At 39.9% G+C, this 25539-nt stretch overlaps 1 protein-coding gene and 1 long non-coding RNA gene across 27 annotated transcripts in view; one reads left to right on the forward strand and one right to left on the reverse strand.

Annotated features, from left to right (window-relative positions):
• The window catches only part of ICA1 (islet cell autoantigen 1), a 150366-nt gene extending 143922 nt beyond the window's left edge, over positions 1-6444 (reverse strand). For 12 of the 24 annotated variants that reach the window (XM_023250396.2, XM_023250381.2, XM_023250393.2 and 9 more), the window contains exon 1: positions 6286-6444. In XM_023250396.2, the coding sequence (XP_023106164.1) occupies positions 6286-6444 (159 nt within the window). Of the gene's footprint in view, positions 1-4021; positions 4075-5931; positions 6081-6285 lie in introns of those variants that run through there. The other 12 variants (XM_023250390.2, XM_023250388.2, XM_045052417.1 and 9 more) reach the window with 7 other exon arrangements.
• Positions 5260-24018, forward strand: LOC111559503. 3 transcript variants are annotated; one of them, XR_006594236.1, is made up of 6 exons: positions 6381-6522; positions 8097-8238; positions 10352-10394; positions 16615-16697; positions 18344-18509; positions 21936-24018. It is a non-coding gene; the product is annotated as an uncharacterized LOC111559503 (long non-coding RNA). The 3 variants fall into 3 exon arrangements; XR_002740496.2 differs by lacking the exons at positions 16615-16697; positions 18344-18509; positions 21936-24018 and adding exons at positions 5260-5472; positions 11970-12829 and having other exon boundaries at positions 6428-6522; XR_002740495.2 differs by lacking the exons at positions 16615-16697; positions 18344-18509; positions 21936-24018 and adding exons at positions 5579-5927; positions 11970-12829 and having other exon boundaries at positions 6428-6522.
• The last annotated feature ends 1521 nt before the right edge of the window (positions 24019-25539 follow it).

Here is a 25539-nt window from a genome sequence, read left to right on the forward strand (position 1 = left end):
TTTACCTTCTTACACAAAGCACAGTACCTGAAACACAGTAGGCCTTCAGAAAATATGTGCTGAACAAAGGGCAACAATTATGTGCTACCATTCACAGAGTGCTTTACATGTGTGAAACACTTAACACCATTATTTCATGTGTGGACACAGCCACCATGGAGGGGATACCACCCCATTTTGCAAGTGAGAAAAAACACTTAGAAAGGTAAAATAATTTGCCCAAAGTCAATAACTGATAAACTTAGGTTTGCTTTTGACTCTAAGCTCCTGTTTTTAACCATTCCATTCAATTCCCAGATGAAAGAGACTAGATAATGGGCTCCATTTCTATAAAAACAATGTCTCTTGGTCGCAGACTTAGGTGCTGTGTTAGTCCTAAATCCATTACCATCATGGTTCGTGTGCACAAGAAAACCTTGATGATGGACTCCCAGTGGCTTTCAGGCTCCTCAACACTAAGAAGAGGGAGCACTGGGGCACCTCAGTGGCTCAGTTGGTTGAACGTCCAACTTTAGCTCAGGTCATGATCTCGCAGACTGTGAGTTTGAGCCCCACATCCGGCTCTGTGCTGACAACTCAGAGCCTGGAGCCTGCTTCAGATTCTGTGTCTCCCTCTCTCTCTGCCCCTGCCCCACTCATGCTTTGTCTTTCTTTCTCTCACAAATAAACAAACATTAAAAAAAATTTTTTTTAAAAAGAAGAGGAAGCACCATTTATTACAATTATCTCCTTGGTCTCTGGCTTAGGATGCACTTCTCTAGAAACACGCAGAGAAGGCTAGATTTCTCCTAAGTACCAACAGGTTTCAGACGTTGGTGTAACATTCATGCCCTATCCTGGGAACAGAGAAGTGGGTGTGAGAGATCATGATGGTGGCAAGTAATGGAATGGATTTTAATGGGTGTGCTGGAAGTAGCTGCAGGGCTCTGTAGTCCCTCCTTGTACAATACTCTCACCACTAGAACAACAGGACCTTTCCACTCCCAAATCTAGACTCTCAGGGTTGACAACATACCATTATGTACATGCTCAGTGATTCATCCCTGGACACACGTACTTCTTGTTTCTGACCCCACAGTACAGTACTGCATTCAGGTATCCTTTTCGGTCATCCTCTTTTAATTCTACTTGTTTTCTGTTAAATGCATTCTAAAATTGACTTCTTCAATTTTCTCTAATTCTAATGACATTTTACTCTCAGTTCTCTATTTTCTAATACCTCCACCACCTCTACAACTATCCAGCACACAACTGAAACCAGTCCTGTGCTTACCCTGATTAATTCATTTAATTCTGTCAACTCACAGATGATCAAAACTGCCCAAGGTCACTCAGCTAGTAAGGACACACACGTACACTGGGCTCCAGACATGAGGACTATTTGCCAGTATTCTCTTTGTAACCTGTTTACTGTGTTGGGAACTCTCTGTCTCTACTCTTAACCTTTTTCACCTGCCAAATTCCTATTGGTTTTTTAAGGTTTAACTCAGGGGTCACCTCCTCCATGGATTTCTCAGGTTTTCTATATTTGTGTGTTCTCTCACTCTCTATCATCCGGGTAAGATGCCTTGGCCATGGGCTTCATCCCCTCCCTGTTTACGGTTAAGTGTAATTAGCAGACTCTTCTATCCCCCTTATTAAGCTGTAAACTCCTTCAGAGCAGGGCAGGGTCTGGGTCTTGACTTGGGATTCCCAGTACTAGCACAGTGTGTAACATATGGCATACACATAACAAATGTTGAGTAGTGACCCCACTTCCCTGCTTTGGCCATCTGCACTAGCAAGAAAAGACTTCTCATCATGAGCAAAGCCATTTTCTCAGCTCTTTGTGAACTCACTGTCTCACTAGGTTTACACTGGGACAAGGAGTTGCTATTAGTTGAGGAACTACCACTTCTCAGACAATGAGCTGTATGTTTTGTGCATTATCCTGACAGGTCAACAGCATCCTCACTTTATGGATGAAACTCAAAATCAGTTATCCTATCCTGTATGACTGTCCATACAGTCATACAGAAGGAACGCTTTGTTTAAAAGCATTATAAAATGCTGTTATGTACAGCCCTGTCCTGGAGAAATTCATTAGTATTTGAAATTACTTACACACATACGTACACACACATCTACTGTATCAATTTAGATGTTGGAGTAGTGAAAACATGGTTAACTAGGGTTTATAGAGGTTCAAGACAGTTCTACCATATGCATTCTCTAGGTAAATCATGCCTGTAGTCTTCAGTCTCTATCAGATAAAGAGGGATTATAATACCTACTTAGTTCAAAGGGGTTGAATATAAAAAAAGATCGTTCGTTTGCCAAAATGCTTTGTTAAAACAATGGTTGGTGGGGCGCCTGGGTGGCGCAGTCGGTTAAGCGTCCAACTTCAGCCAGGTCACGATCTCGCGGTCAGTGAGTTCGAGCCCCACGTCGGGCTCTGGGCTGATGGCTCAGAGCCTGGAGCCTGTTTCCGATTCTGTGTCTCCCTCTCTCTCTGCCCCTCCCCCGTTCATGCTCTGTCTCTCTCTGTCCCAAAAATAAATAAACGTTGAAAAAAAAATAAAAATAAAACAATGGTTGGAGGCCCATTTTAGAGCAATACGCTGGATGAAGAGTTTAGAGCAGTGTTTCTCAGAGTGGTGGCATCAGAGCCACATGAAGTGTTAACAGCAGATGGGAGAAGCCAGGCGAGGAGTCCACATTTAACAAGTTCCCAAATGATCCTATCAGACACAAAAGTTTGATAAATACCAGGTTAGGACAATGCTTCTCAAGCTTTAATGTACACATGAATCACTTGGAGATCTTGTTAAAATGCAGATTTGAATTCAGGGAGCCTGGGGGGTGGGGGGAGGGCAGGTTGAGATACCGCATGTCTAACAAGCTCCCAGGGGAAGCCAATGTTACTGGTCTATGGATCACATTTGAGTGGCAGGGGGTTGGAAGATCTATTCCCACTGGAACAAATTAGCTTTGCTTTGTTCCTGGACCACAGATTGAATCTCCCAGCCTCGGGGAGTATTCTGGAAAGCCCAGGCCCTTAGTATTGCTACAACACACTTGAACTGTTCAAAACCAAATTGGAACGCATTCCCTATCTCAGGAGAAGAGCAGTAGCATCCTCTCCAGACACAGCACATAGGTTTAGCATGTAAAAGAATAAATCATTATTACTTGAGTCCTATTTACTGCATTCAGGTATCCTTTTCGGTCATCCTCTTTTAATTCTACTTGTTTTCTGTTAAATGCATTCTAAAATTGACTTCTTCAATTTTCTCTAATTCTAATGACATTTTACTCTCAGTTATCTATTTTCTAATACCTCCACCACCTCTACAACTATCCAGCACACAACTGAAACCAGTCCTGTGCTTACCCTGATTAATTCATTTAATTACTCTCAGGGTAAATGTATTATTTCTAATTCTGACTACAACCCTACAAGGTCGATATTCTTGCTCTGTAGATAAGGAAATGATGACATCTATAGAGAGCCTAAGTTACTTGCTCAAAGTCACATGGCTAGTTGGGGATTGCAGCTGGGCTTCCAATCCTGCTCTTTTGGGATTCAAAGCCTATGTGCCCTCTGCACAACCTCCATGATGCTAGCTAGGTACGATTGTGGTACAAAATGTGACAGCTTAGGGAAAAAATGGGAAAAAACATTTTCTCCTCTATCAGTCTTTGAGTTCAAGGCTCTGCCAAGGCAGATTCCAGAAGGGGGTGAGGATGGGGATAGGGTTAATTAATTAGTGATCTGTAATACCTTATGAACAATAACATGCAGATTGCATCTTTGTCCATGGTCCCCATAAATCTGATAATACAGATGGAATAAAAAGGACATCTGTGACCAGTGCACTAATCCTAAATGTTGCCACCTACCCTCAGGCTTCTAGCTGTGGAACTCAACCAATAACAAGGAAAAGTTCTTTCTGATCCTTATGGCCTATCGACTTTTTCACCTTCTCTTATATAAGGCTTCTGTAACCCTGAACTTCACACCAATTCAGGTTGACCCTACCATGTCACTTCATGGTTGCCACACTTCCCTGCCTCTGATAAAACTGCTTGCACCTGAAAAAAAAAGAGGACTGTTTAGTCAAATATATTGAAAGTGCAGCAATCTTGAAGATTTTCTTTTGAATAACACAATCTTCTGTATTTGTCATAAGGTTGACATGTAGAGAAATGCATAGCAATAAAGATGCTCAGAGAAATCAGATACTCAAGTGTACCAAATGGAGGAAAGACAGCTATAAATTAAACTCTCTAGGCATTTACCGTCCAGTGCCTTTACCATTTAATGACCCATGGGGGGAGGATCCACACTCAGTTTTTTAAACCCCAGGTTGTGTAACTGTCATTTTCCAAACACATATCTTTAATGACAGAACTGTTTACCTATATAATGCAAAATAATACAACTGAAAAGCCACATCTCCTGTAATTATATACACGGTAATCTAAAACCAGACAGTGATATTTGAACTATTAAGAATTATAAACTGATTTTGCCCCTATTGTATTCTCTACACATGACGTTTCAAAAATAAAGACCGAAACCTAAAAACAAACTGGTTTGAAACCCACTTTAAAGTATTTTTAGACTGGTGTGTGTGATTTAAATAGAAGCTAAGAAACTGAGTCTGGAACATTGATCTCGTTTATAAGCATTTCTTATTTCACTCCCAAACCCCAGGAACAGTCCAGATCTCAGAAAACGTAAACCAAAGGTCCACAGAAACCAATTTGAGATTTTTCTGGAGAGACTACTGAAATGTTTGGACAGGAACATGTTTGCAATGAGTCATAATTTATAAGATCTTAATGGCCAATGCCTTCGGTGCCTTTCTTCCTACATTCAGTATCATTCTCAAACCATCTGGTGGTACATTTTCCAGGCGCTAATGATTTTTATGAAGTTACCAGATCTAAGGTTGCTACCTAGCACCTTTTCTAGTGCTGATTTTGTAATGCTATCTAAACAGAAAATAACCTGATTCTCTTCCTAAATTGCAAATCTCTCTAACCAGGCAGTTAATGTCTTTCCCCAGCGAAAGGACACAGTACTTTTAAGACCCCCAAGAAGAAGCTGAGGGGACTTGGGGACATAACAACAACAAAAAAAAAAGTGGAAAAGGAAGGGAAGAGGGCCTCTGGGTACAGGCAGACATAATAACAGGATATGTTCGCTTCTAGAGGAAGCAGGAGCTGCAATAGCCCGAGGGCAGGAAAGGCGGAGCCAGTAGCAACCTAAGGAAACCGGGCGCGCGAGGGTTTGCACGGACCTGGCCCACTTAGGGACTCGTGGTCCAGTCGGGTCCAAGGCTGGTGAGCACCTCACCCGCTGGAGACCAAGCTCAGGCCTCCTGGCACTAGTGGTTATAAAGAGGCACCCATCTGCTCCCTGCCACCTCCGCCAAAGATGGGCAATGGGGCGAAGAGAAAAGCAAACACCAGGCGCCGCGGCAGGTGAACTTGTCAACAAGTCAGCCCCAGACGCAAGTCCCTGCCCAGAAGGGACCTCGGGATCCCGGGGCCGCAGCTGCTGGGAAGGCGAGGCACACGGCGTGGGTGGAGTGGGCTGGCGTGGGTGGGGGTGCCGCGGGCGCTGGGGCAGGAGATGCGGCCCGCGCCCGGAACGCTTCCCTCCCGCTCCCCCGGGATTGACGCACGCTCTCCTGGCGCGCGCATCCTCCAGACCTGCCCAGGCCCGAGGGAGGAGGCGGGGGAGGGGTAGGGGCTGTAGCGGTTCCCACACGCGGACCAGGGACTGGAAGAGGCGACCCGCCTGTCTGTCACCCGCCGCCCGCGGAGGGCACAGTTGGCGGCCCCAGGCTGGCGCCCCGACCTCCGCGGCTGCCGGGCGTCTCCCGCTGCAGCCTGCAGCCCGCCCGGCGCGCCCCCGCCCCGACCCCGGACGGCAGGTACCTCGGAGCCCCGGCCCCCGAGAGCCTCCTGGCCGCGGTCGGAGCGTCCCTCCAGCTCCCTCATCCGACGTCAGCGTCAGCAGAAGGCGAGGGAAGGGGCGGGGGGAGCGCAGGAACCGGCCCTTCCTGCGGCGGTCGCCGCCAGCCGGAATAGCAGCCGGCGGAGCCCGTGCGCGCCGCAGCGCAGCGCAGCGGCCGGGGGGAGCGGGCGGCCTCTCCTCCCAGCGAACGCCGGCGCCCTGGGCGCCGCCGCCTCGCCTCCCCTCCCTTCCTCTCTCCTCGGGAGACGCCCGGCAGGACGACCCCTCCCAGCAGGACCCTGGCATCCTGAGGAGCGAGGGGGCGAAGGCCTCACCTTTTGGGGGGCGGGTCCGGGATGAGGGGGGTGAACCTCCCTCTCTCTCTCCTCCCTGGGGACTTTCCTCGACCCCCATCTCCTGGGGTATCCCCCGCTCGGATCTACCGCTCTGGGTGACCCCACCCCTGCTCTCCCGCAGGTGTTCCACGTGTCCATAGCGTTTACGTCACAATGACCTGGCCGACAGGTGGGAGCCGCAGCGAACGTCCCAGGGTTCCCTCTGCGCTGTGCATGGTGCGTCCTACTCGCTTCCACGTAAGACTCGTGTGGCTTTAGAAAACAGGAGACTAAATGACTTCAATGCCAAGAAAAGTTATAGGGGCCTTTATCTGGAAATCAACTTTGAGCTTAAAGGAGAAAGGCTATGTGAAAAAAACAAAACTGTGTATATATATATATATATATATATATATATATATATATATTTATTTATTTATAGTAATTTCATCTTATCAAGAAAAAAAAAAAACAAGTTCTTGTCTTTAGAGTACCCTGCGTTGATCACACAAAGAGAAGGTGTTGCAATAGGTGCTTCCTAAAATTATGCTAAAAAGCAATCCCAATGTGTTATGTATGACTCAATCCCTGGTTATGTTATATATTTATAACTAAGTCCATAGAGTAGTCACTGGTTGAAACAATTTAACAATGGAATGGAAGATGGTTACTGACTAATGATGCACAGCTAATATGAACAGGCTACTATGTGTCAGGCATATGCTGTATACTTTACCTTTAATCCTTGCTGTAACCCGGTGCTGTAGGTGGAGTTATTATCCCTATGTACAGATGAAGACACTGCCCAGAGTGCCTTTAAGGCGTTCAGCTCATAGCATATTCAGCAGGGAGTTGAATCCAGGGTTTTCTGAACCATGCATAAGAGGTTTAGCTTAATCTTAGGATAGAAAGGTGCCTAACCAAGGTAGATAGAGAAAAAAGTATAGGTGATGTTAACATTTAAATAGAAAGTAAAACGGTACAGCTCCATAAATTTCTATAACCTTAAAAGTTGACATTATTCTTTGGATATATTCTTCAGGGATTTTGTTTGTCACAGACCGATTTGAGTTCGTTCTAGTATGTCACAAAATACAAAGCCGAGAAAACATCAAATCCTTAATAAATGTTTACAAATAAGTACTGAATTAATATGATCTACAAAATAGCAAATTGTTGAAAAGCTGAAATTCAAGAGGAACTTTGGAAGAGAAAAACATAGTTCCTATATATTTGGCTTTTATAAGAAGCACTCAAAGTAACCCATTAACAACACAGACCAAATTATTTTTGCTGTTTGTACAAAGGAAAAAAAACACAAAACCCTTTAAAATAAGAAACAAAGGCTTCTTTGTGAAGGCAAGACAATTAAGATGTTTTGTTTTAAAAAATTTAATTCTAAGAACCATTAATGTGTAAAAACATTATTTGGAATTTTAAAAAATATTATCTCTAACAGAATAAAGTGCTATTTCTAACATAGTAGGTGCTCCATGGATGTTGGGTGAATGTATCAGTTGTTTGAAACCCTGGGAAATAGATCACAAAATTTCCTGACTCCCTAATGTTCTCCTTTCCACCAGTGGTGATTTACTAGTTACATGAAAATGTATTAGAAACCCTATTTATCAAAGGCTGGCTTTGTGGAAGATACTTAAATTTGTTACAAGAAAGCCAGTAGAACACAGGTTGATAGTGTATTTGCAGTATCTTCTCAAAATGCAGATAATTGGAACACAAGCTTTGGAGGAAATGAGTACAAAAGCTGATTTATGTAACTAATTACTCAGGTTTCTTTTACTTCTCTAAAGGCCAAGGTGAAAACTTGGGCGGTGACTCAATGCAAGCGAAAAGTGGCTTTGAAGACAGTGTCTTAAGGTGAACAAATATGTTCTACAAGCAGTATCAGGTCAGCATGGCACTGAAATTCCTTGGGCTCCCAGAGAGTTTAAGGTAAATCTTTAAATGACTTTTTATCATTATTGTTGTCCTAACATTAGGATATTTCAGAAAGGAAATCATAAACTCATGCTCATTCTATATCACCACAATGAGGGTTTTTCCTTCTCATTAAAAAAAAAAAAATGCTCCATCTATAAACTTCCATTTGTTTCTGGATATCCAGTTGTTTCAGTCTTACAAAGTACCTGAAACAATTTCTAAAAAGAGAATGGCTATTGAATGATGGGATCTGAAATTAAGAAAAATTATACAGTAATACACATTTTGAAGAGTGTAACAGGATGACAAAAAGACTTTTCCACAGAATAAATAAATACGTATTCAATTTAATGATTTTTTGAGAGGTTCCAAGGTTCAAGATGTGCTAATAGAACCACATGAATTAGGAATTGTGTTAGGCTGTCATTAACAGAGACCCAGAGTAGGAGTGGATTGAATGAGGTAAAGGTTTATTTTTTCTCACATTAAGGAAATTGGAAAGTAGTCTGGAGTTGGTGTGGCCTCTGATGGATCATCAGAGTTTTGACCTCCTCTCCTTTTATTTCATCATTCAAAGCAAAGCAATATTGCCTGAAGGTAAAATCCAGGCAAGGATGTGGAGAAGTAGAAACCTTCATGTGTTGCTGGTGGGAATGTAAAATGTTGCAGTTGCTGTAGGAAACCATCTAGCAGTTCCTCAAATGATTAAGCATAGAGTTACCAGATGGCCCAGCAATTCTACTCCAAGGTGTATCTTTCCAAGAGAAATGAAGGCCTATGTCCACACAAAAACTTGCACACAAATGTCTATAGAAGCATTACTCAAAATAGTCAAAAGGTGGAAACAATCCAATTGTGCATCAGTGGATGAATGGGAAACGAAATGTATTATATCTGTATAATGGAATATGATTGGGCCATGAAAAGGAATGAAATACTGGTACATGCTGTAACTGGGATGAACCTTGAAAACACGCTAATTGAAGAAAGCCAGCCACAAAAGTCCATATATTATATGATTCCATTTTTGCAAAAGTCTAGGGTAGGGAAATCTACAGAGACAGGAAGTAGACTAACGATCATTTAGGGCATACACTTGTATAAGTGTATGTATGAATGTATGTATACAAACTGTTAATCTACATATAATACAGTATATTTGAGTGGACTGTTGATGTATATTTTTAGGTTGTATTTTTAATGTTCTGAGTGCCCCTTATGCTTTCAGCCAACATGAGCAAATAGGGCAGAATGCCTTTCTTCCTTTTGGGAACCATAATGCAAATGAGTGCCTTACCACTCATCTGGACAGATAATTATAGTTTCCTACTTCTCCTTTTATTTTCTGACTCATCTTTGACAGCATCATATATACTTATGGTACCTGTTTTAGAGTCAGATGCTAAGATAGAGCTTAAGCTACTGTTTTTATCAATAATAATAATAAGAGCTATACATATAAATCTGTTCAAAGCTCAAGTCATTAATAAGACAAAAATCACTTCTCCTGGAGTTGCTGGGAGATTAAAATTAGATAATCTGTAAGAATAAGTTTAGGAAAAACTGATGTTTTAAAAATTATTACTGGGGTGCCTGGGTGGCTCAGTTGGTTGAGCATCCAACTTCAGCTTGGGTCATGATCTTGCAGTTCATGAGTTCGAGCCCCACATCAAACTCTGTGCTGACAGCTTGGAGTCTGGAGTCTGCTTCGGATTGTGTCTCCCTCTCTCTCTCTGCCCTTCCCCCACTCGTGCGCACGCTCTCTCTCTTTAAAAAAATAAATAAACATTAAAAAAATTTATTATCAAACACTGTCTGATTTTATTGGTGATAGAAATTTAACTTAAACTAAATTTTATTGGCAAAAATGAAATCATTTATTCCCTGTATTGTGTAATACTTAAAGAGGAATTAGATGTACTCAACTAAGTATCTTGACCAATTTTGGTTTAATTTTTATCACCATTTGTGCTCTTTCATAGCAAAATAAAGCTTTTATACTCTCAGTAGAGCTAGTTATGTCTTCAAGCAAATTTGCATGCACATGTGAAAATAGAACAAATGTTTAATTAATAGCATTAACTTTTGTTAATTAAAATTAACTTCCTTTCCCTTCAAAATTAAGGCTTCGATGAAGAGAGGAGATTTATTTTACACCGAAGAGAAAGGTAATTATTTTCATTCCCATACCAGCTTAGATTTTTGGGTAAATAACACCCTGCCTCTTCACTCCCAGTATCACCCATTGGAACTTATGCAAGAATAATGCTGATGATAACATCAAATGGGACATCTTATCCACTATTTTGTCTGTCATGTATCTTCTGGTATAATTCTGCTTTTGACTAGGAACTATGTTGCAGTTGGGGCAAACCTCAGCCTAGGGTTCAGAGCTCTGCCTCTGGTCTCATACGTGAGACTATGTCCCCCAAGGCAGACATAGGGCTAATGACCCCTTAAAGGGTCACTGTCTGGTAAGGAATAGGATTTACCTGAAAGAATAGGATGGAACTTTCTAGGTCTTTGGTCTTCTCCTCGCCAGAGGGACAATTTAAAAGAATCACTAAGAACCCTGGTGCAGATAATAAAGGTAATTCAGGTGAAGCATGGACTAAACGTTTGGTTTAATCATGAGGTTAAGAGGCTCATTTAGGACTATAAACCATATTTCCTAACTCCCAATCAGATGCACTTTTCCTCTTCTAGTTTTAACTCTGTCACTAACTTACTTTAGCAGAGATTGTTAATCGTTTCCCAGTATTTTTTCTCCCCACACCCACAGTAATATAAATTTCAGCTTAGTATACATTGTTGCCCAGTTGTGGACTATATTTTCTAGCCTCCCTGGCTTCAAGGTATGGTCATGTGACGAGGCTTTAGCCAATAGAATATGACTGAAAGACACATATGTAACTTTTGGGTCATGCTGTTGAAAGAAACACACCCTCACCTTTATCTTGCCCCTTTCTCACTGGTTGGATCACCTTTGGCCATGAAGGTGAGGGCAATATATTGGTGATAGCAAGAAACTTGGATTCCTGACCACTTGATCTGCCACACTGCCCTGGTCCTCCTGCATGGGTTATTTTATGAGAAGGAAATAAAATCCAGTATTCTTTAAGCCACTATGTTTCTTCGATATTATTACAACCCAGCCTTTATCCTAATAAATTCGTCTACTCCATGATATTGGATTAGATCTTCATTTTCCATGAAGTTTATATTCTAAAACAATGTTTCTCAATCTGTGGGTCACAGGACCTCAATTTGAGGGCCTTTGGTGCTAATACAAAGGATGTTAATGTATTTGGTGTTAATACAAAGGGATATGGATCTTTAACCAGTAACATCTGCAGACAAAACACCTGCTTCAGAAATAAAAATTGTGATTTTTGAAATACCTATTACGTGATTATAAAACAAAAGTTTTTCAAAATTAGTGAATTTCTTGAAATGCAGGTAATGAATCTTTTAGCTTTGTTCATTTGAAAAAGTCTATCTCACCTTTGTTTTTGAAGTATTTTTTCACTGGTAAAGAATGCCAGTTGACATTTTTTTCTTCAGTACTTTAAAGATGTTGCTATGTTGTGTTCTAGCTTATATTGTTTCAGGCATGAAATCTGTCATCTTTATCTTTGGTCCTCTGTGTCTTATTTTTGGCCACTTTTTAACATTATTTTCCCTTATAAGTAGTTTTACAAAACTTGATTACGATGTCCTTGGTATTGTTTTTTTTCTTATAGTTTTCGGTTTGTTGAGCTTCTCAGTGCTGTGGGTTTCTTGTTTAATTCGAACTGTGAAAAACTTCAACCATACCCAGAATAACCAACACAATATTGAAGGAGAGAAACAAAGTCAAAGGACTGACACTACCTGACTTCAAGACTTACTGTGTAGCTACAGTAATCAAGGTAGTGTGATACTGGCAAAAGAATAGACAACTGGAACAATGGAGCAGAATAGAGAACCCAGAAGTAGAGACCTGCAAATATAGTCATCTAAACTTTGATAAAGAAATAAAGGCAATTCAATGGAGAAAAACATAGTCTTTTCAACAAATGCTGTTGGAACAACTGGACATCTACATGCCAAAAAATGCATCTAGACACAGACCTTATATCTTTCACAAACATTAACTCAAAGTGGATGAAAAACCCAAATGTAAAACACAAAACTATAAACTCTCTAGAAGATAATGTAGGAAAAAATTTAAACAACCTCAGGTATGGTGATGACTTCTTCAATAAAACACTAAAGGCACAATCCATAAAAGAAAAAAATGGGGTTGTATGGAAACCAACTTGACAATAAATTTCATATATTAAAAAATAAAAAAAATCTAAAAATGGGTAAATTGGACTTCATTAACCTCAAACACTTCTGCTAAATACACTGTCAAGAGAATGAGAAGACAAACCACACACTAGGAGAAAATATTTTCAGAGAACATCTGATAGGCGCACCTGTGTGCCTCAGTCGATTAGGCATCTGACTTTGGCTGAAGTCACGATCTCATGGTTCCTGAGTTTGAGCTCCACCTTGGGATCTGTGCTGACAGCTCTGAGCATGGACCCTGCTTTGGATTCTGTGTCTCCCTCTCTCTGTTCCCTTACCCCGCACAAGCTCTGTCTCTCAAAAGTAAATAAATTTAAAAAAAAATTAAACTATAAAGAACTTATCAAACTCACCACCCAAAACACAAATAATCCAGTGAAAAAATGGGCAAAAGACATGAATATACACTTTTCAAAAGAAGGTGTCCACATGGCTAACAGACACATGAAAAAATGCTCAGTATCACCATCATCAAGGAAATACAAATCAAAACCACAATGATATACCACCTCATACCAGTTGGAATGTCTAAAATTAACAACTCAAGCAACAACAGATGTTGGCGAGGATGTGGAGAAAGAGGATCTCTTTTGCATTGTTGGTGGGAATGCAAGGTGGTGCAGCCACTCTGGAAAACAGTATGGAGCTTCCTCAGAAAACTAAAAATAGAACTACCCTACAACCCAGCAATTGCACTACTAGGTATTTATCCAAAGAATACAGGTGTGCTGTTTCGAAGAGACACATGCACCTCAATGTTTATAGCAGTGCTATCAACAATAGCCAAAGTATGGAAAGAGCCCAAGTGTCCATTGACAGATGAATGGATAAAGAAGATATCCTATGTATATACAATGGAGTATTATTCGGCAGTCAAAAAGAATGAAATCTTGCCATTTGCAACAACGTGGATGGAACTAGAGGGTATTATGCTAAGTGAAATTAGAAAAAGACAAATATCATATGACTTCACTCATGTGGAATTTAAGATACAATATAGATGAACATAGGAGAAGGGAAGCAAAAATAATATAAAAATAGGGAGGGGGACAAAACACGAGACTCTCAAATATAGAGAAGAAACAGGGTTTCTGGAGGGGCTGTAAGTTGGAGGGTGGCTAAATGGTCAAGGGGCATTGAGGAAGACACTTGTTGGGATGAGCACTGGGTGTTATATGTAGGGTTTGAATCCCTGTATTCTACTCCTGAAATCACTATTGCACTACTAACTAACTAACTAGTGCACTATTGCACTATTGCACTACTAACTAACTAGTAACTAACTAACTAATAGTGCACTATTGCACTAGTAACTAACTAACTAACTAATAGTGCACTATTGCACTATTGCACTACTAACTAACTAATAGTGCACTATTGCACTAGTAACTAACTAACTAACTAATAGTGCACTATTGCACTATTGCACTAACTAACTAGTAACTAACTAACTACTACTAACTAACTAAGTAGTGCACTATTGCACTACTAACTAACTAACTAACTTGGATGTAAATTTTTGAAAAATTTAAAAAAAAATCTGATAACAGTCTTTTCCAAACTATACCAAAGAAATGTTAAAATTCAACAATAAGAAAATGAATAACTCAATAAATGGGCAAAAATTTTGAACAGATTCCTCACCAAAGATGATATACAGATGCCAAATAAGCATTTTAAAAAGATGCTGAATATCCTATGTAATTAAGAAATTGCAAATTTAAACAATGAGATATCACTGCACATCTATTAGAATGTCTAAAATCCAAAACATTGAAAACATCAAATATTGGAGTGGATGTGGAACAAAAGGAATTCTCGTTTATTGCTGGTGGGAATGCAAAATGGCACAGCCACTTTGGAAGACACTCTGGTAGTTTCTTACAAAACTAAACTTACTCTTACCATAGAGTCCTACAATTACTTTTCTTACAATTACTTTACCCAAATGATTTGAAAACATGTCCACACAAAAACCTGCACGTGAATGTTTATAGCAGCTTTATTCACAATTGCCCCAAATTGAGAGCAACTAAGATGTCCTTCAATAGATGACTGGATAAACAAACTGTAGTACATCCACACAGTAGAATATTAATCAGTGTTAAAAAAAAATTGCTATCAAGACATGAAAAGACATGAAGAAACCTTAAAAGCATATTGCTAAATGAAAAAACCAGTCCGTAAAGGCCACACTGTATGATTCCCGCTATATGACATTTTGGAAAAGGCAAAACTATGGGGACAGTAAAAAAAAAAAATCAGTTGCCAGGGACTTGGGTGGAAGGAGGGAGAGATAAATGTTTTTTCCTAATATCCAATATTTTGAGAGGCATTTGTCTGTTTTAGTTATTTTAGAGGGGGCTATAAATCTGGTCCCTATTATTCCATCGTGATCAGAAGCCCCTTTATTAATGATTTAATAGTAACCTTGCATTATGTATTTTCTTGACCAATATATATTATATATATTACTGATATTTTGTGGGGGATAATCTAGGAATTTTTTTTTATATTGAAGAACAGTCCTTACAAATGCTCCAACTGAAAGGGCAGGACAAGCAATTCATAAAAGAAGAAATTAAAATAGTAAAAATGAAAAATATACTCATTTGCAATAAATTTTTTTCAACTTAAAACATTTTCACCAATCATACTGGCAGACATGATAATGCTCAGGCTTGATAGGGGTATGGGAAGTGGACACTGACATACTCTCATAAACAGAGGATAGAAGCCAAAATTTTACGCACCTTAATGGGGGGCAGTTTGGCAATTTATACAATATATTAATTGTGCATATTTTGTGACACTGCATTTCCACTTTTAGGATATTTTCTCTGAAGAAATTATTAGTTGAGTGTACAAAAGTGAGCATATGAAGATGAGCATCACAACACTGTTTATAATGTTAAATTCTGAAAGCAGTAAATTGTCCATCTAAAGGAAGGATTAGTTAATTAATTATACATTTAGTACATTTACATATTGGAATGCTGACAGCTATTAAGAAGAATGAGGTCAAAGTATTTTTTTAATATGATTTATTTTCAAGTTGGTTAACATACAGAGTATACAGTGTGCTCTTGGTTTTGGGGGTAGATTCCCGTGATTCATTGCTCACATACAATACCCGGTGCTCATCCCAAGAAGTGCCCTCCTCAATGCCCATCACCCATTTTCCTCTCTCCCCCACACCCTCCATCAACCCTCAGTTCTCTGTATTTAAGAATCTCTTATGGTTTGCCTCCTTCCCTCTCTGTTTGAAACGATTTTTCCCCCTTCCCTTCCCCCATGGTCTTCTGTTAAGTTTCTCAAGATCCACATATGAGTGAAAACATATGAAATCTGTCTTTGGCTGACTTATTTCACTTAGCATAATACCCTCCAATTTCATCCATGTTGCTGCACATGGTAGGATTTCATTCTTTCTCATTACCAAGTAGTATTCCATTGTATATATAAACCACATTTTCTTTATCCATTCTTCAGTTGATGGATATTTAGGCTCTTTCCATAATTTGGCTGTGGTTGAAAGCACTGCTATAAACATTGGGGTGCATGTGCCCCTATGAATCAGCACTCCTGTATCCTTTAAATAAATTCCTAGTAGTGCTATTGATGGGTCATAGGGTAGTTCTATTTTTAATTTTTTGAGGAATCCCCACACTGTTTTCCAGAGCGGCTGCAGAGGTCAAGGTATTTTTAAATGAAAATAGCTGCTTGCACAACACCATGTGAAATATGATTCTATTTAAGTAAATATTTTATGTTAACTATATATTTACACTCACTAAAATGTTAACAGGCTGTCTCGAGGGAGTGATCTCTTTTTGGATGTAGTTGGAGGTGGGGGTTTTCACTTATACTCTTTAGTAATATTTGGCTTTTTTGAAGTGTACATATAGCATTTTACAATTTGCAAAATTAGGATGATTTAAATTTTGACACTAGAAAAAATGGTTCTCACATTTGAAAATATTTGGAAATACTGGTTTATCTAACACTGATTTGTATTCTAAAATTCCTTTTTGATTTAATATTTTATTCCAGTCTCTAGACTAACCTTGAGATTCTTCCAAGTGCTAGATAGAAGTCCATGCCTTCTTTCTCCTTGCTGCTGCCACATGACAAAGGTGAATTGTTTAGGTAAAGCTTGGTTGCTTCCTGGTTGGGGTGGGGGGGTGCATACACTGGCTCAAATTCTTCTTTTTTTTCCTCATATTTCAAGTGACTTTATTGCTGGGTGACAATCTTGGGCTGGTTATGGGAAACATGCATATAGGCATTTGGAGTTGGAAAGCTAGAAGTGGTTCTAGTAACTTCTCTGGGGGATCAGAGGTTGTTCAGATTTGAGTGGAAAGGGAGGATCATGAATTGACTTTACATTAAAGATCTTTTCCTCCAGAGCTCTTTCTCTTACTTATCTCTACAGGCTTAAAAACCTCAAAATTATTTTGAATTCCTTTCTAGTAGTTTGCTGCATGTCTTCAATTAGTCGTTAAATCCCTGTTCATTACAGGTTTATGATTCATAACAAGAAACTACAGTTTCTTTTCTAGTGTCTCTCAGCTGTTCTGTCCATTTTTCTCAGTTTTATCTCCATTGCCTTTCCAACTCTGGCTGTTTCTTATCTGGAAATTAAAAATTTCTTTCCATCCAGGATTGTATATTTAGACCAATACTAAGTCAGTTAAGATTGTTACAATATAAGTGTTTTAAGTACTTAATTTTGCATCTAACCTGAGAATTGGGTGTGTGTGCATGTGTGTGTGTGGATGTGGGTGTGTGATTGTGTGGGTTGGTGGGTTATGGTGGCTTGGGATGGGGAGGGTGGATGTGTAAGGTAAGAGAAGACAGAACCTATGCCTTAGAATTACACTTTTTAAGTATGACGTTAATTAAACTCTATTATCATAGTCTGGCTTCATTCCCAGCTACAAAATCTTCCAAAGGTTACATCAAAATCAAATGCCTGATGAAGCAATTCAACGCCTTTATCAGTCCTAATTTGCCTTGCTCACCTGCCAACATTGATTTCCGCTTGTCCTCTCTTGTTCATACCCCCTACATCAACGCTCCCACCCACCCCTGGATGCATTCACACAAGAATGACCACTGTCATCAGGTGCCAAGGCCAGACTTGCCCTGATGGTGTTCCTCAGCTCCCATTTGGGAGGGTCCAGTAACTCCTGGCACTCCTGTTTTCACTACTACCACTTCTACCACAACACTGTCTTGTAAGAGTTCTTATTAAATGCTTCCTAAAGCAATCTGAAATGAAAATTGTCTCAATTAGGAAAATAAAGACTATTGGACTGAAAACCCAGAGCCAGTTCAAGCAGTTTGCATTTTCGCACAAGAGACGTACACAGGCAGTCAGACCTTTGATGGCAAGGACTCTGCCTTCTTCATGTGTGTGTCCCTTAGCACATCTGCCAGCGTGCCTCAGATGTACAATCTTAGGTGTTCTGTGAAAATCTGTTGAATTCATGGATGATTTGTATACAAATGGACCCTTTGAAGGTGGAGTGGCCAGTTATTTCCCTTGGTTTCGTTTTGTTAAAGCCTCTCCATTAATTCTTAGCCATTTTTAATACCTAACTTTGACATTCAATACTAATATTTTATAATATTGATACTGTGTAATATTCTTTAATACAGTTTTTCCCACTCTTATTTTGTCCTACACATCACGTAAGCACTTGTACTATAAACTGTAAATATTTGTGTCCCCCCAAATTCATGAGTTGAAGCCTAATTCTTAATGTGATATTTCGAGGTGAAGCCTTTGAGAGCTGATTCAGAGTCCTTATAAAAAACATCCCAGAGAACTCCCTCTCTGTGTGAAGACACAGAAGACAGCTGTCTACAAACCAGAAGGCGGGCTCTCACCAGACACTGAACCTGCCAGGACCTTGACGTTGGACTCCTCCACCTCCAGAACTGTGAGAAATAGATTTCTGTTGTTTATAAGCCTCCCAGTCTATGGTATTCTGTTGTAGCAGCCCAAACAGACTAAGACAAACTTGGGAAATGTGCACATTCTTCAGGACCTTTCCAAATCTATGGCATCAGAAAATTCTGTGGAAGGTCCTAAGAATCTTGATGTTTAAACTCAACTTAGTGACTCTTATGGCCAGAGAAATTTGGAAACTGCCTTATTGAGAAATTCAATAGTCTTAGTTGAGGTTAAGTCTTAGCTGAGGTCTTTGATCTTTGATCTTTATGTCTTTATTGTCTTTGATCTTTATGCCAGATACAATTCCATGAGCATTAACTTGACATTAAAATGCCTAAACTCCAATCTTGTTAATTACCATCTGAGTGGTTTGGGGCTAGTACAGTGTTTTCCCAAATTCGTCTGCAAATTAGATTCACAGGGGCTCTTTTAAAAATGCCAAAATCTGGGTCATACCGAAGACAAATTAAATCTCATTCTCTCAGGCTGTGACACAGGCATTAGTATTTTTTGACTCATATATACTAGTAAATTAGTATTTATTTCCCAACATGCACACAAGTTTGGGAACCACTAGACTAATCAGTTACCCTCTCTAAGCCTCTATAGACAATAACTCTCATTCTAAAATGTTATTAGGAATTAATCTAATTAATGCATGTGAATATATCTTATAAATGACAAAACACTATATATACCCAATTCATTATATTTAAGGTTTCAAAGCATTTTTTTGGCTCCTAAGTATTTTGAATAAATGTTAACAAATTTGCAGATAAGAACTTTTATATTTTCTGTATACCACTTTTTTATGCTTGCGACTGTGATTGCCAGTTCAATAGTTTAGTGTGGTAGATTCACCTGGCAAAGGAAACCACCATTCAAAAAGCTGTCCTTAGAATTTAGGTACATTCCCATCAGGTGTCAGTAGTCTATCTGGGGTCCTGGTTTAAAGCAGTGGTTCTCAGCTCTCACTGCAAATCAGAATCTTTCTTGGGTTGGGTTTATCCCCAAAGATTTTGATTCAGTAGGTCTGAGTGGGACTCTAGCTTCTGTAGGTTTATCAAGATCAACACATCATTCTAATGACTTGTTGCTAACCATGGTGAATTTGTTATTTCTGTTTAGGCCTTCTGTTCTATCTACTAGATTTAGTCATAAATGTTCTACTTTTTTCAATGTTAGAAATATCTCTTCATCATGTAGAGCAGAAAACAATTTTAGAATAGCTTAAAAAACATTTGAATCCATATGGATATGATTTCTTATTACTACTACCATTCAGTCTTTATTATATAATCTTACAATTTTTATTTAAAATGTGTCCTGGCCTTGATATATAAGCAAACCTTCTGAATGTCTGTGATCACTAGTTGCCTTTTTAAAAAGTCAGAAAATGTATGGTTCCCCTGCTGGTCTGGAATCTGTCACTCTAGGGCAGTGGTTCTTAAATATCAGTGGGCATGTGAAACACTGAGGATCTCGTTAACAGTGTACACCCCGTCCAGACCTAGTGAATCAACCTTTCGGTTGAGTTCCAGGATTCTGAATTTTAAGTAATCTCCCTCTGTTATTGTGATGCACACTAAATTTTGAGAACTGTTGGCTCTATGGAATCAGAGGCTGGGGGGTGGGCTGGGTAGCTTTGGTATGGTAGAGAATACTAAGGGAGGCCTCATAGGATCCAGATGCAAAACTCTGTAAGGCATTTTTGTGTTCTCTTCTTGCCTTCCTGTGCGTCATCTTAGTACAAGTAGTGGTAAGTGACTATGTTGTTATTCAGTGACCCTAAGGAGAGTCACCAGGCATTGGTTGGTAGTGGTCCACAACCTCTGGAGTTCCCCAGGTGAAATTGGAAACTGATCCTCATGTACAGAGGACAAGGAGAGACTGAGGAGAGTAGCAGACTACTCCAGATTGGTAGGTGACAGTTTTAATAAGCAAGGGAACTTATATATGAGGCTTGTCTTGGGTGACAGCATGACAAGTAAACCTTCACACCCGCCTACCAGAATCTTGAGTGTATATAGAGGCCTTCACTGGATTCAGTCATATATACCACCCAGATAGGCTCAACACATTGCTCTCTCAGGGCCATATCCTTGAAATGGCTCCCACTATGGGAACAGTGGGCAAAACTTACATTCCAAAGATGGGAGGGGGTAAAGAGGCTGAGATTTCCTGGGTCCAGCTCCCAGGTCACCTGGTGGTCATGTCCTCTTGATTACTTCCTCTGATAGTTAATAAATTTGAAGTGGTAAGTCCTATCAATTTTTGTTGTCAATCCAAGCATGGAGCCTGCATCGAGGAGGATGCAGCAAATACTTAGGGTTTTGTATTGAGAAAATACTCCTTTTCCTTCTTTCTCTGTTTTCTTTTTTTTTTTTTTTTTTAAGGTGGGGGTGAATAGCCCCTGTTGGAAAGATAATGGGGTAGAGAGGAGGAGTGACACAGAAGAAAGTACAATTTTCTCCTTAGAGTGGCTGTAAGATGTTCTAGATGTTCTCCATTTTCCTTTCCTTCCTCAACTTGACTTTTTCCCATCTATAATCTTTCTTCCCTGGTTTGTTGGATTGTGGTCTGCTCTTGAAGAAACACCATCTAGAACAGACCTAGGCACCAAAAACAAAAACAAACCAAAAAACCACTATATCTGAAACCACCCAACTCATCTTTAAATTGCACTAATAGCATATTTGATAATTCACTTGGGTTATTTTTACTGTTTTGTATAATTGTATTTGACCCATATTTTGTTTCATGACTATGCTTTTATTTTTGTTTGCTTTCCTTTACAAGCATTTTGTACATCCTAAGACTTCATTTGCCTTTGATTTCAGATAAACTGTGTATTTTCTGCAAAGCAAGCAGTAAATGATTTTCTACTAAGATATGTTGGATTGGTATGAGCACATGATAAGGACGGATCATTGGATTTTCATATTTGATATTTTATGTCTAAAAGAAACTTGTGAATTGTTAATCAATTTTTATATTAAATCAGTATTTAATAAGCATTAGCCTCAGCAGAACTTGAAGCCAATAGAGTCTTAAGGCGACTTTTAAAAAAAGTTAGATTATAATAAAAGCAGGCAAATTGATTAGTCTTTTTCAAAACCTTTGCAGCTCTCTGTCCACTTCCCATCTACTTCCTGCTCCCATAAACAAGTTGTGCTCTTTATTGTGTTTTGAAAATCACTAACCACAATGGCTAGATCAGTGCTGCTTAAATAAGAGCTATGATCTTAGCTGTACCATCTCTACCTTTGTTTAAACAGTATTACTTCTCACATAATTTATGGCAGTTGCCCCCTTCTTCTGGAAGGAAACTACCCCTCTAATCCATTCACTAGCCTCAACCTAAGGTCCTCTTTCTAAGGTACAAATTTAATTATTTCTCTCTTTTGCTTAGATTTTTCTTTCGGCCCCTTGTGCAGTGGTTACCGGAACCTGTCGTTCTGTCCATTCAGAACTACTCCTTTATTCATCGAAATTAAGTGGGATTCTTAAATTTAATATTAGAGGACACAATTTTGTGCCATTTCTTCCTGGGGAGTGGAAGCTAAGAGAGAAGCTCAAGAGCTGTCAATGGTCATGTTTTCACCATGTGCAGGAATCCAGTCAATAGCAAGAAAGAATGAAGCCCAGGGGGGAGAAGAAGAGATTCCCCCAGGGGGGAATGAAGCCATGGGGAGAAGAAGAGATGAGAGATAGGGAGCAATCTGCTGGTGGTATTCAAAGCCGTGATTCAAATTGTCCCCAATCCTTGTCGTTCCAGAAGCTGATTGTCATTAATCCTGTCCTTCCAGAAGCTGGTTGTTCCAACCCTCCTTACATCACATGAAACACCCCTGTACCTTCCTATAAAGTCCCCACTTTTACCTAAGCCAGTTAGAAATAAGTTTCTGTCACTTGCAAACAAAGGATCTAGATGAGAATAGCCTATAAGGTCTTTCATGATATGGTCCCAAGCTTCTCAATTCCATCTTCACAAAACCCTCAGGAAGATACTCAGCTGCAAATAACAGAACACAGACAAACAGATTTAAATAATAAAGGCATTCCTTTCTCTCTCATACCTGGAAGTGTAGACAAAGACAGAGATAGTTCCAGAGATGGTTTATCAGTTTGACCAAATGATAATGCTTTAGTCAGCTCTGCAGTTCTTGGGGTCTTTTCCTTGATCAAGGAAGAAAGCAGCTCCAGACAGTCTTTAAGACCTATGTGAGCGTTCCAGACAAGGAAGAAGGTGGCAATCGCCTTCTCCTTGGGAGGGTCTGTTTTGAGCCTGGAAGGGAAGTTCAGCTGACTTCTCCTTGGATCTCCTTGGCCAAAACTGGGCCACACGCCCAACCCCAGACTCATGATTGTGAAGTGAAAATTACTTTGACCCCTTCCCTAACTGTCCTTACTTCAATGGGTCTGTGTCAATTATATGAGATTCAGTTAACAGAGAAAGGAAAATGGAACGATAGCATAGTCAAGGAAACATGTCTACCACACATATTTCCATTATCCTCCCCTGTCCTTCCCCTGCCACCATTGCTACCATTATCCCAATTTTAAGAGCCAGACTTATCAAACTGCCTTCAACCAAGCATACTGTGCTCTCTGTGGTTTCTTTGGCCTCTGTGGGCCTTTGCTCATAACCTTTGCTCTGCCCACAACAGATTCTCCATCCTTCATTTAATAGTTTCTTGGTTTTTGTGGGTCCTTCTCCCTTCAGGCCTCAGCTTAGATATCACTTCCTGTGGAAAGTCTTCGTTGACCCCCAGTTCCATAGCACCCTCCTGTTAGTCCTGTCATAGGATCTGTGGGATCATATGGTAATTTTCTATTTATATATTTTCTACTAGACCGTAAACTCTTTGATGGCTTATTGACTGGGTCTTATTTCTCTATGGTCTCACACAGAGCCTGCACATAGTAGATGATCACTAAATACTTGTAGAAGTAAAAGAACTGAAGCATTTTTTGAGGGCACTCAAAATCAACTTATGTTAAAATTGCTTTAAAAAACTCATAAGAACATAGGTGTTAATTTGTTTCTGATTTTTGTTAAAGGGAATAAACAAAAGAGTGATTTGTTTAGAAAAATTCCTGATAGACCTTTGCATTTAAAAAGTCATGGCTGTGATGGCTTTGAAAGAGCATAGCAAAGGATGATTTTTCACTTAGGGCAATATTCATTCTGTTTGTCTCACATAAGAGCTAAAGATTCAAAAGCTTTTAATCAAAAGCTGCTTGGGATGCTCTCTTTGCTCCCCCCTCACGTGTGTGTGTGTGTGTGTCTCAAAATAAATAAAAAATAATTTAAAAAAGAAATGTCTTCACCTCTAGGTCCTAGGTTGGGACCTAGGACCTAGGTCGGGACCTAGGTCCTAGGTCCCATTAAGAGCTTTTGATCGGTCCTTACATGATTTTTCTTTTTTTAATTTATTTTTTTTAATGTTTTTATTTATTTTTGAGACAGAGAGAGAGCGAGCATGAGTGAGCATGAGTGGGGGAGGGGCAGAGAGAGAGGGAGACATAGACTCTAAAGCAGGTTCCAGGCTCTGAGCTGTCAGCACAGAGCCCAACTCGGGTCTTGAGCCCACAAACTGCGAAATCATGACCCGAGCTGAAGTTGGACACTTAACCAACTAAGCCACCCAGGCACCCCTTACTTGGTTTTTCAAATGGGCAGATTTCTGCATATGGATTCATAACATAGAAACTAAATGTAGCTATGTGATAAACTTACTTCCTTACTTGAATTTTATAAGATGTTATTTTACTCGGCCACTTCTTGGTCCTATTTTATCATGAAAAAGCAATATGACATGACAAGGCGTTTTCTATCCTTTTTGTCAGTAGATGAAGTTTAAATAAGGAAGGAAAGAATTAAATGAAGAGAAAAATAATCACCACATTTGATTAATATAATAGAGCAGCACTTTGAAATCTTAGCATTTTTAAGTTAAACATTGAGTTTATAATTTGTATGAGGTAGTGAAACATTCATTTACAAATTTTAAAGAGAATTTTCCAGGCACAGTGAGTTGGGGCCTCTTTGAATTTTAGACATAGTATTGCCCTTTTGGGTGTCACCTTTTCCTGCGTGGCCACCCAAAAGCTGCCAGTTTGGAGAGGGACCCAAAGGGCAAGGGGGCTTTCCAATTAGCTCAGTCTGCAGTCAGTGCTGCTGGAAGAGTCTGTGGCCCTTCCTAAAGCTGCGTGGAGTCCATGACAAGCCCCAAAGGCCACCACAAAAGAGACCCTTTGTGTTTGGGAAAATGCAAAGGCCTCTTTAGCAGATGACCCTTCATTTTGAGAAATGACTCCTGGCTTGTGGCTAGACTCATGTAGAGACTGAATCATTCCACCATCTGGCATAACACAGCCATGGTACCTTGATGCCTGATACGACATGGTGCTGTCTCAGACACTTAGCCATAAAGCCAGCCATTCCCAGGAGTACTCCACATCAAGTGGATTGAGAAAGAAGAGAAACTTGTGAGGCTGAGCCTGAAGACACAGGTAAATTATATGAACAGGCAGTTGTACTCTTATGTTACTTTCTTCCTTAAGCCCATGGGGAGTTTCCTATGCCTAGTGGATCAGGGATAGAGTAACTTGAGCCTGCTGTACAGATGGTTTTGCATGATATGCTGGCACCAGACAGATGAGAGGAAGTGCTGCTGTTCTTCAGGGTGGCCAAGCACTACAATTGAGAAGCAAATGCTTACAAGAGTTAAATTTTTGAGCAGAAATTTTATTGTCCACTGTGCCTAGAAGGAAACATTTTAGTGTCTACTTTACCTGAAGTCAGGATCTATAGTAATTCTTGGGCTAATTATTTAGCTGAAAGGTAACTTCCAAAATCTGCAATATACAAAGCAACTGGAATCTAGCATTGAGACTGAGGCTAAAGACCCCCTGTTGTGCCAGACATTTACCCTTTCATTGCTGGATTATGGCGCGATCAGAGATGTCTCTGAGGGAAGGGCCAGAGTGACTTGGGCAATGATGGATAT

This window comes from Felis catus, chromosome A2 (genome assembly GCF_018350175.1).
Source record: "Felis catus isolate Fca126 chromosome A2, F.catus_Fca126_mat1.0, whole genome shotgun sequence".
In the NCBI taxonomy this organism is placed as follows: Eukaryota; Metazoa; Chordata; class Mammalia; order Carnivora; family Felidae; genus Felis; species Felis catus.